The sequence below is a fragment of the Atractosteus spatula genome, chromosome 5 (genome assembly GCF_055471065.1).
Source record: "Atractosteus spatula isolate fAtrSpa1 chromosome 5, fAtrSpa1.hap1, whole genome shotgun sequence".
Classification (NCBI taxonomy): domain Eukaryota; kingdom Metazoa; phylum Chordata; class Actinopteri; order Semionotiformes; family Lepisosteidae; genus Atractosteus; species Atractosteus spatula.
The window spans coordinates 42,695,725-42,707,729 of record NC_142710.1 but is presented as its reverse complement, the minus strand read 5'-3'; the positions used below and the strand labels follow the sequence as shown (position 1 = coordinate 42,707,729).

General features: G+C 46.8%; 1 protein-coding gene and 1 long non-coding RNA gene across 2 annotated transcripts in view; both read right to left on the bottom strand.

Moving 5' to 3' along the window:
- Positions 1–431: 431 nt before the first annotated feature.
- Positions 432–8,429, bottom strand: LOC148835121 (uncharacterized). Its single transcript, XR_016091091.1, has 3 exons — positions 7,739–8,429; positions 6,236–6,433; positions 432–4,940 (listed from the first exon to the last, which is right to left on the bottom strand). It is a non-coding gene; the product is annotated as an uncharacterized LOC148835121 (long non-coding RNA).
- Positions 8,430–8,444: 15 nt separating this feature from the next.
- Positions 8,445–12,005, bottom strand: part of sema4gb (sema domain, immunoglobulin domain (Ig), transmembrane domain (TM) and short cytoplasmic domain, (semaphorin) 4Gb) — a 61,659-nt gene continuing 58,098 nt past the window's right edge. The window contains exon 15 of the mRNA XM_088917075.1: positions 8,445–10,020. Within this exon, the coding sequence (XP_088773201.1) occupies positions 9,146–10,020 (875 nt within the window). The 3' untranslated portion in view covers positions 8,445–9,145. The remainder of the gene's footprint in view (positions 10,021–12,005) is intronic.

Sequence of the window (12,005 nt, the reverse complement as noted above, 5' to 3'; positions counted from 1 at the left end):
GCAATATGAGGATGAAGGTTTTGTTCATCTAATGTCCAGGAGCAGCGTAGTGGTTTGAGTCCCTGCTGTTATACATTAAGGGAAGTACTTTAACCCCCAGTTGCTCCAGTCCACCAGCTGTGTGAATGGGGACTGGCAGTGCCGGGAGCAGGCCCTGACACAGACTGGTGTCCCATCCAGGAAGGGAGTCGTGTGATTGCTGTTAACTTAATGCCATGGCAACCAGGGTAAGCGCTGGATCAATGTGGCTCAAATATGTAACTCTGTTTCTAATGTTATTCACCAAGACAAAAACCCATTGGTGTATGTGCTGTGTTTAAACAGTGATGGACATTTCATTCTTTTATTTTAAATAAATAATTTGTACCCTTATGTTCTCACCAACATATAAAAAATTTCACACATTTTCACAAACAGAAAGCAAGACGGAATTGTTTTTTCAACTTTATTTTACAAAAGAATACATCTCTCAGAAACATTAAACTTCTCTTACAGGAACTTTCAGAAATTTAAAAAGTCTTTTCTTCCTTAGAAACGCATAACCTCTTTAACAAATCAACTTTTTAAAAATATCTTCAGAAATAGTACCAGATATAAAAATCTCTGGCCAGTGCCCTGATCATTATTGTGCCATAAGAAATGCTTTTGTTGTCGGGGGTGTGGGGAGATGTCTGCTTCCAGTTTTTTTATGAAACAGTTGTGCTAAAAAGCTCTATCCTACAGGACTCCCAAGTGTCAGGGGAAGACGGAAGAGAAAAAATGTGGATGTGTACTATCTTCCAGAGCCTCTCCTTCCATTATTAATACTTTAACAACATTTATTCTGGAATTGTGTCCTTTGAATCCTTGGTTTTGGGTCAATCTAACTTGAATAGCATAATGAAGTAGGGAAGGAGTGAGTGGCCCTGTAGTGTAGACCTCTGGGTGCTTCTGTTGCTCACCCTGTGTGACTGATCTGCTGGTGGACTACTGATTTCCCAGGCTGCAGTACACAAGGGAACAGACACCACCAGCCCAGGATGGTGCGCAGTACGTCTCTCCCAGCTGCAGCCTTTAGAGGGTCCTTCACTCCACAAAGTGGAAGGTAGGGTGAGAGGGTGTTAATGTTGAATTGCTTTTCGTTTTGCCAATTATAATTGACCAAAAAATGGGAGTTGGTGTCACCTTCACATATGCAAATATTGCATTATGGTTGTCCCCACAAATTCCTTGTGCATCTGTCGATGCGATCGCCAGCACACCAGATCACTCTGACCCCGACTGTATGTGCGAAGTAGTTTGGCACATAGCTGTGCTCTTTTCCATCCCAGAGCTTTATCACAAAGGTCACCGGAACTAAATTATCGGCAGGCAGGAGGCAGAGCGGGTACATCACACGAACGCTCTAAAGCCACAGACTGCTGAGCTTATTAGTTATTACCATGCAGGACGACGGTAGTAAATTGTGCTGCCACAGACGGAGCATATTTCAGCTGAACATTCCACAAGATTCTGTGCTACAGAACATATTTTCTAGTGCAGGATAACAGTATAACTATATAAAGAGCATATTTAGAAAAACGTGAAATAAAACTATTCACAATCACATACAGCAAGGTACAACAATCTCATCCTTCGAAGACACAAATTCTTGCCCCACTGACTTTTTGGACACAGCAGGAGAAGACAGGAGCTGCTAATGTGGGCTTAAGAGTCACTGCACTAAAGTTGCCGGTTTCAATTGTTTCTTATGCCAACCAATCCAAGCTGAGATCAGTGAGCATGAGAGTTAACCAAACAGATTTCTGTTCTGGCTCTAATCTAGGGTTAGGCACAGCTGCAGCATCACGCTGGAACGGTCTTGCAGCACGTGGTATTTGTGAGCAGAACGCAGCGTGCTTTCCACTCATCGGCATGAGTGCTCCTTGGCCTGTTTCTCACTCTTACGAGGGTCATCTCTGGATCCTTCTGAGTGGAGCTAAGCTGTTGGGGGCCAGTACTTGGCTTTCAGTGAGCAGTGATTGCTTTAACCTGCCCCGTGAAGCCTATCCTCAGGTCTATGGTTGCCTGGGGCATCATGGGTGTTGTGTCCTGGGACACTCAAGCACCCATTAGCTTTAGTTTCCAAAGCAGGAAGATGCACCACATGGTATCAAATAGTCTTTATGGAGTTCTCATATTTGTAATGTAATAGCATATTATAGCCTATGTTTAAGCGTATACTGTATGTTAATATTACTGCAAAAAGTTTTAAATCTAAAATTGATGATTTGATGGTGTTTTAAAAACGGAGGGTCCTGTTGGGTTTCATGCAAGACGTGCAGGCCTGCACACAGGAGAGTGAATGCCAGCTGTCCTGTCTTGAGTGCATCAGCAAGCGTCTTCATCAACGGAGTCTGCAGGAGCTCATGCAGGGCTGGCACGGTTTCCCATAGCAACGACTTTAAAATGACAGTGGGAGTTTTTCTGAAACAGCACACATCTCTAGTCTCTTCTTTCATGCAGGGTTGCAGAAAACCAGGCCAACTCTTGTGAAGTTCCCTCCAATGTACCTCTAGTAGATGTTTCACAGTCTTATATTTAAAAATGAATAAAAGGGCAATTGGGAAATGGTGTAGCCATAGCTTCATTAGTTTTTGTCTCTATAAATCTAAGGTGGCACTAAACTGAAGACACTTTCTCTAAAGCTCATTTTTTCCCACTCTTGACATGCTACGAAGAGACATGCAAGTTCTTCTCTCTTTACAGGTGTTTAATTAAATTGCGTTAATGCATTTCAGAAATTAACACCCCTTTTCAGCCTATTGTGACAACGCTGTGCACTTTTAGTGTTTTGGTGGCCCATTTCCAATACTTTCCTATACATTCCCACTATGTAGCTGGTTTCCTATTACTCCCCTTTCTTCATAACTGCCGTTTGTCTGTAGCTCTTCAGACTGAGAAATGATTTCCATTAGACAGGTGGTTAAGTTCATAGAGAGCCTTTCTCTCAGAAACATCTCTTTTCCCTCCCGTGAGGCTGTAGAGACTCTTGGTCCTTCATCTGAGGTGTGAAGATCTGTCAGTGCTGCACTGCCAGGCTGTGTCTCACTCCTCCAGGTGCTGTCAGCCCTGATCTAGCAACCCAACACTGTTCCTCGGCATCGTACTTCTACACCACTGAGCCTGGAAAACAAGCTGCCACGCCACCACCAGCACAGAAGCTGTGACACAACTCAGTACAGCAGTCACCACACCTTCCTCAAGTTACACCTGAGCTCGTCGCGTCTCACAGGCCAATCCTGCTCTAGCAAGAACCCCTGTGAAGCTCTCACTCTCCTTCCTGGCTGGAGTCGAGATGTAGACTGAATCTTTCTTCGAAGCTGGACACTGATTACCTTTAAGAGGGGTGGCTAATTTCATAGAGATCCAGTACCAAAAGCTTTTTTTTCCCTACTATGGAACTCCCTTCCTTCTGACTGCTCTATACTAACATAACCCAGCCCATGAGCCTTCCTCATAGAGCCACCACTCACTACATTATATATGTGTAATGAATTTTCACTAGAAAAGCATACCATACCCATATTGCCAATCCTGCCCATAATCCCTTGCACAGCCTTTTGCCTTATTTGTACAGTATAATTTGTTGTGTACTGTACTCAGTGTACTTGGTGCATTAGCAATTTTTATGAGAGTTTGTCTCAAAATATCTTACCCTTCTAGCACTTGTCAACTTGCTGTATCTATAGGTAAGAACTCTTGACAGATTATAAATCTCAATATGAAGCCAGACATGAAAAAGACACAAACACTTCAAGGACATGTCCTGTTGTCATATAGATTTCCTATATTCTCAGGTTTCAATTCCCTTTTTCCTTTATACTTTGTCTTAATTAGCGCTGTTTATTTCAAATTAGTTACTGTTCAATATAATAAATGCATATTGTACTATAGTTTACTATAAAATTTCCTTTCTTTTCTCTGATTTATCAATGTATTGTCTCAGGTCACCATATCTCTAACTACTGCCTTTAAATTATTAGGAGGTTCAATTTCATTTACCAAATTTTCACTCAGCAGTTGACCTTTAAGAAAAGCAACTCTTTCAGAAAATGAGGACTGGGGGTTTCCTGTAACATAAATATGTGCGTGCAATGTGCTGTGCGCATCCACACAAAATGGGCTGATCCAGATTAAAAAGCAGGCACCGGGCCTGAAAGAAAAGCAAGTTTCACTGTGGCTAGCCTTTGTGGTCGGCTCTCGGCTGACGCAGCGATGACTCACGACCCCCGTGCACCTCCTCGCTCAGAGAGCAGGGCGCCTGCTTCGGGTCCTCCTCGGAGTTTTGGCAAGGCAAGGTCATCCTTGCCGTACTCGGGAATCAAAGCAAGAGAGCTAGCAAGCAGGATGAAGTCTGCCACCGCAGTCCATGTCCAAAGAATTAGCCCACACTTATTCCATAGTGCAAGTCTATGCGCAGTAGCCTGTAAAACAGGCATCGACGACAATGTTGAGCGTGGGGAGGGGGGAATTTCTCTTCATTGACGAGTAGCACATGGCTCATATTTATTGCTGAAGAAGGGTGACATTGCTTAAGAGTTTATTTGGAATCCCAAAGTCACATGTTTATGACTGGAGTTCCCTCAGTGAGAGGAAACAGCTGCCCTGTGATCATGCAGGAAGCCCTGCTCTGGGGCAAGAGCCTCATCGCCACCAGGGTTTCCATGTCTTGAGGCATGCAGTAGTCAGCAGATGGCCATGCCGACTCCAGCACAGCGCGTGTGAAGAACACCAAGGCCGATCTCCTTCTACCCAGAGAGACAGGCGATGGCAGGGTATTGGCTGGGATGAAGACCGTGAAAGGCCTCAACAGGATCCTTGTCCTGCTTCCTTCAGTACCCTCATCCCGTCCACCGCTCTGAAATCTCCTCCTCCAAAACACACAGCCGGCACAGAACAGCCACTTTGAATATCCAATGCTGATTTTGGGAAAAAAAAAGTAAAGGTTTGCATCAGAATAATGTATTTACTACAGACCTGCCATCTTACTCACCCCACCCTAATGGGGGTGACCTCCCTGTTCACCCAGACACCTGTCAGTCTTTTGTAAGCAGAGAACACAGACATATCTCTCTAGCTGAGCCTCTCCTAAATGATGAGACACTGCTCCTTCCGTTTAGCCTGGATTACTAGGAGGTACTCTGTAGAGGGCAACACTGTCGGTTTCTGGGTTCATAAAGGTTAAACTCCCGGTCTCACTCGTTCCTCACCAAAGGAGTTGATAAAAGAGAGTGTAAGGAAAGCTCTCTCTCACACTTCATCACTCTTATTTCCCTACAGTTTTCATATTATTAATTCCTTTTAGTCAAGCACTTCAAGATACAACAGCATGATAAGGCGCTATTCAAATTAGCATGCACCAGGGAAAAATGTTTCAGTATCAATTTGACTATCCCGTGTAAGACGTTTCCTGCAAAAAGCCTTTTACTTAAAACAGTTTTGCATTTGATAGGGACCAAAGACATGACTCATGAAGCCATGCGTATCCTCTCCAGAAAAGTGAATCATTTTCTTTCAAGCTGACAAATGTCTTGATTAATCAACTTCACCTCTCTCAGCTGCCCTTCAATTTCAAGTGTTAATCACTTTTGTCTGTCTCATTTTGACCTCTGCCCGAAATCGGAGCCTGAGCAGTTCCTAACAGCAATCATTCATGCTGCACTTGTTCAAGCTGCCATTGCTGGTGTGAGAGTGAGTAGGCTGTGTGCCCTTTTTTCTTCCTGGATTAAAAGTTGTAGAATTCATATGCAAGAAGGTATTTTTTTATTACTGGACGGCCACAAGCTCAATCAAAATCAAGAAGTTTTCTGCTGGATGAAGGCACAAACCCTTTGGAAAAAAAAATTGAGAAGCCATCCTCTAACCAGAACCAGGATGGAACCTCTAATGGATCGACAGACCATCAGGAAACACAAAAGAAGCATTTTGAAGACACTTGAGTTCTGAGGAGACTTGGAAGACCCATGTGGTTACATATAGCCAAATTCAAAGTCCAGGGTTGACCCACAGGGAAAGTTAAACAAGATACATTATCATTCAACTTGGCTAACATCCATACACCTATTAATTCTTATACAAATGTTTTTTGAATGAATCTTAAGACGAACTGAGCTGAGAACATGCAATTCTCAATGCTTTCCTTTAGCGCTTTAATAATGTTTGGTTCTGGGCTGTAAACCACAGACTCCAGGTGTACCTACAGGAAAAGGTGTACCTGTGTTACATCTGGGCTGAGATCCTTCCACTGGGCCATGGCGTCCTGTCCCCCTCGAAGGTACCGTTTCATCCCGTCAAGTTTGCGTAGTCGAGGCAGACTTGCGATAACCCAGTTTAACTTTTTCCTCTGGCTTTTCACCTGTCCAACTACACTACCGACCTGCAGGAGCTGAGCGAAGGATTTTATTCCATCGCTCTAAATAACAGCAATATGTAAGATGTATTTTTTTTTATGATGATCATAAACAATCAAATGGTTGCAGGGAAAAAAAGGCGTGAGGACCTCCTGAAGAAAGCTGGCGGTGTGATCAGCGCCTCCTCAGGAAGAAAGGGACAGACTGTTCACCTTCAGGCTCAATAAGTGGCCCTTTTTAAAAACAAAAACGATCGGTTTTACAGTTCAGCAGAAGTGGCCCCAGAATGAAAAGCCTGCTGCGCTGTGTTTACATCAGCTCTACACCAGCACTTGTCTTTCCACTGCGCTGCAGCCCCAGTTCCTGCCCTCCCGGCAGGCCCTCCAAGAGCTCAGATGAGGCCCGGGGCCATTTCACATTGTGAGGCCCCCTCATTGTTTGGGAAGAGGGATAAAAATATTTTAATGTAAAGAATGGCATGATGGGAAGATTAAGGCGTGCATTCTGAAAGTCCTAAAGAATGGGAGATTCAGCACTGAAAGAGCCGTGACCTTCAGTCGAGAATCACAGTATATAGTAAAAGTTCCAAATTCGACTCGATAAAACACAGCCAAAGGCTTAAAGTGGAGGACCGTGCACCATTGGCTGAGGAGAGGCCCACCTGTGAGGTGAGGCCCGGGTCATTTGGCCCTGCTGGCCCCCCCTCCAGTAGGGCCTGCCTCCTGGTTGTCTCTCAAGAGCCGAGAGCCGTTTATCTGCTGTAAAAAGCCTTCAGCAAATCCAGCGAGATCTTTCCAGTGTGCAGAAACAAGGTTAAAAGCATTCTAGAGAGCAGGCCTAATTAATTAGTGGCTATCGTAGCTGTGTGTAGTCCCTGGAGAGAGAAAATGCTATTCCCTCAATCTCTGGTACTGTGTGAGACAGCCCTCAGTCCTGCTGTTGTTCTACTGTTGTTCTCTGTCTGTCAGAGAAGTAAAATCCAGATAAATGTTCGATTTCATCTGTTCACAGCAGGAATATCAAAACTGCAAGGCAACTTTGCTCCCAAGTTTTCTGCATGTACTTTATAAATGTCTAAAAGTTTAAAAGGAAGTATATAACCTAATAAAAATATCTGTAATATCAGCAGGAAAATCAGCTGAGGATAATCTGGCATTAGAAAAACACTTAACAGAATCTCTCAAGAGATACAAAAAAACTCTTTGTATTTGGCACAAATTTGATATTTTTAATGATTCATTACTTTCAGAATTGAAAGAGAAGTCGATGCTATCAATTATACTTCCCCATCTTGACCAAGAGGTGGACCAAGGTCACAAACAACAAAGAGACCAGGCACAAAACAACACAAGGTAGTTATTGCTTACCTCTCGTCTTGCTGTCATGACAATGGGCCCAGTTGCTGGGGTCTGTCCAGCGCCACTTGCAGGTTAGTCAGGCTTACAGCATCCTTTCGTGTCAAGCCCTGGGGCGTGACGCAGAGATGTCAGAGTTTCATCTCGTGCACACTGCCTTTTGGACTGAGCTGTCTGGAGGCAGACAGGCTGGGGTCTTTAATACAGCAGGAGAGATGGGGTTGACAGGGCAGGACCAGTCTTGATGGGGTGAGAAGCAGGGCAATCTTGCTTGGCCTCTCAACTTTAGTCCCTAAAGGTGGAGGGTGAAGGGAAAAAAAACATGTATCCGCAAATAAAGCAGATTACTCCCCATGGTCCTTGATCCGTCTGAAGTCGCTTTATCCCAGACATCCATTCCTGTCGCAGCCCCTGTCTACAGGGTAGAGTGGAGAACTTTGTATTTGAAACTGAAGGCGACCTCCAGCTTCACTGTGGCCACAGATACAGCCGCCCTGTTTCCTCCTGACCCCATCAGCTGCACACTCACGACCCTGCCTGGTCCCATGTCCCGTGCACATCGAGAGCAGCGGCTGAACCAGAGAGAGGCATGTTCTTACAGGGCGTTTCAAGGGGTTAACACTGATTTCCTCGCTCGATCTCCTTCCAATGGAACAGCTTTGCAAAAAAGATGTCAAATCCCTGCTCCGAGTCAAACCACAATCGGTACCAGTCATTACTATGCTTATTTTTTAGTTTTGAATATTTAAGCATTCTACATGAAATATACAGCAAGTACAAAAATATTTACAAATCAAGCAGCTCATAATTTATTGTTTAAAATCGCCTTTTGTTCGGACTTGTATGGTTGGCTGTTCATACGCAGCCATGCGACAGGGTAGCCTTTCCTGGTCTTCTCTCAGACCCTCCTCTGTAAAACAAGGCTGACTGGTGGGTTTCAGTGCCAGCTGCCCGGGCACTCAGCTCCACATGGGACACCTCTGTCCCTCTGTCCCAGTCCAGCACCCGCCCTGCTCCAGCACCAAGCCCCGAATCCCGTGCCCCCCTCCTTCAGGAAACAATCCACACGCAGGCACCACTGCACCTGGAATATGCTGAGGTAGATTTGAGTGGGTCTGGCCATTTTTGTTCCCTCTGAAGAGCACAAGGTCAGGCTCCAAAACAACCCCACCGTGTCTCTTATAACACAACGTTTTTCCAGACTTTGATTTCCTCCCGAGGCGTAACCAGAAAAAGGTGCGACAACTTTTTGCAGCTGTTGTCGACCTGCCATTGTCTCGGGAGTTTTGTACTGAAATCTGTGAGTTCGGGGCGTAAAACAAACAGCTGGGGCTCAGGCACTTGTACAGCAGGTGGCAGCGGATGATTAAATACAGCAATTAGACCGCCCCACCACAAGGGGGAGCCGCTCAGACGGCGCTACACAGAACTCTCGTCGGGCTTGGCCAGTAACTGGGTGTGCTTCCTCTTCTCCAGGATGCGGTTGAGCTCCTCGGTGAACGAGTGGTAGAGGGGGGAGGTGGTCTCGGGGTCGCTCTGCCGCAGCAGCACGTAGCTGTTGCCGTTCATCTTGCGCAGGACGCTGGGCAGGGTGGCGGAAAGGCCGTTGGCGTACTCCGAGGAGGGCAGAGGCGGCGGGGGCGGGGGAGGCGGCGGCGGCTCCTTGTTCGGGGAGGCGTGGCCCTCGCCCGGGACGATCTGCAGCAGCCCGTCGGCCGTGTCCGCCTCGTGCTCTCGCCTGCCCACGCAGTTGCTGGAGATGGTCTGCAGCTCCAGGTGGGAGCTCCTCTTGGCTGCGCGCGAGTTTAGGGAGTACTTCCCCCGCCGGCTCTGCAGGCAGAAAGCCACGTAAAGCAGCACCACTGTCAGCACGAAGCACAGCCCCCCCAGCACCACGATCAGCGTGATGTACACGGCCTCCAAGCTCCGGAAGATCAGGTACCCAGGCTGAGAGGGCAGAGGCGCGGGGAGGGTGGGCAGCTGCGGCTCGGAGGAGGGGAAGACCTGGATGGTCGGTGGAGGAAGATCCCGGCGAACCTTCACGATGTAGGCGGCCACCAGCACTTGGACCCCGTTCTCGGCAGCGAAGCAGCTGTACTTCCCGCTCTGCTCTGGCCGGGCCTCGACGATGAGCAGCCCGTCGGTCCCGATCCGGTAGCCGGAGTCGGCGCCGTAGCCCGGCAGGTCGCTGCCGTCCAGCGTCCACTGCGGGACAGCCAGGTTGGAGCTGAGCTCGCACTGCAGCAGCAGGTCGTCTCCCATCAACACCGAGCGGCGCCTGTGCCCCGCCGACTCTGCGGAGAGGACACAGGAGCAGCACAGTCACCAGACAGCAGCACGCGGAACACAGTGACACAGCAACCTTGCTGTGCTTACACCTGCCTTCCCAAGACAGCATCATCCTAAAGACTGGGCTGTCCTGTCCTCATGCTGGAGGACTGCTGTGTCTGCGGGTTTTCATTCCAACTCGGCTCTTAATAACTAAACCAGCTGGTTACTGGCTTCACTGGACCAGTTTAGCAGTGTCTCCTAGCTCTACAGGTGCTGCTTCTTTAAAGAGACAAAAACCTGCAGAGACAATGATCATGCAGGACCAGGACTGGACACCCTGCAGACACACTGACCCTACAGGACCAGGACTGGACACCCTGCAGACACACTGACCCTGCAGGACCAGGACTGGACACCCTGCAGACACACTGACCCTGCAGAACTAGAATTGGACCCCTGCAGACACACTGACCCTCCAGGACCAGGACTGGACACCCTGTAGACACACTGACCCCATAGGACCAGGCCTGGACACCCTGCAGACACACTGACCCTGCAGAACCAGAATTGGACCCCTGCAGACACACTGATCCTGCAGGACCAGGACTGGACACCCTGCAGACACACTGACCCTCCAGGACCAGGACTGGACACCCTGTAGACACACTGACCCCATAGGACCAGGACTGGACACCCTGCAGACACACTGACCCTGCAGAACCAGAATTGGACCCCTGCAGACACACTGACCCTGCAGGACCAGGACTGGACACCCTGCAGACACACTGACCCTGCAGACCAGGACTGGACACCCTGCAGACACACTGACCCTCCAGGACCAGGACTGGACACCCTGTAGACACACTGACCCCATAGGACCAGGACTGGACACCCTGCAGACACACTGACCCTCTTTTTTCTGATGTAATACAAGAGTATTTTTAGTTTGCTTTTAGGAATAGAACAGTAATTTTAACTTTAGTATTACTGCTAATTTGGCTGATGCTTTTATCCAAAGCAGCTTGTACATTTTTACACAGTATTTATACATTGAAGCATGATACTGGAGCAGTCTGAGTGAAGTGCTGAACCTTGCTCAACAGTAGTGCCCCACCTGGGATTCGAACCCACAACCTTCCAGTTATTTACCCAGAGCCCTGGCCATAGACTTGCCCAAAAGGCTGAGTACAATGGAAATATAGGGGTATTGCCCTTTTCCAGGAATTTAATATGTAGTAAATGGGGATTAGAAAAACATACTTACATAAGCTTGCTTTAAAACACATAATGATATATCTAGCTTGCAAGCTAAAAATACTTATTTTCTGCAGATTCATTCAATGTGACCTGAAGAAGCACATTTCCATCTTCACTCAGAAAGGTGACAAACTCAGCACAGTTGTTCAGCATCCAAATAAAGATTTGAAATACCACAGAATGGCAGAAACACAGAATCTGAATAAAACAAGGACCAAAGGCTGCAAGTGAGAATTAAGAGCAGGTGTGCTTAGGAATGACATTGAGTAGCACTACTTTACACAGAGAGTTGTGGGTGTCTTGAGCTAGTCACCTCACCAAGCTTTTGAGAGATCAGTGGGATCTCAAACATGCCAAGATGAGATTCTTGGTTCATTAATTCATAACAACCCAAAATTAAATGGTCTACAGTGAAAGTAGATATTTTTTATCCCTTATATAAGATATGTAGTGACACTCTAAGGCTTTCATTTGATCAACTGCAATGATACTGTAAAGGCTGAAGATGAACCACACTGTTTTAAAGCATGACGTTCATCCATATCTATTCTTCTTATACAGTACTTCTAGAAAAACAAAACTTACAGCAGCAACGTTGCAGTGTTTCTAATCACTTTGACCTATGAGGGCTGATATCTGCAATGCAGCGGTCAAGATGCACAAAATGTAAATCCTCTCGAGAGAGGAGAGTTTAATAACAGGCAACTGCTGACTGGAGTTTCACAGGCTCTGACTCCACCACTGAGAGTCT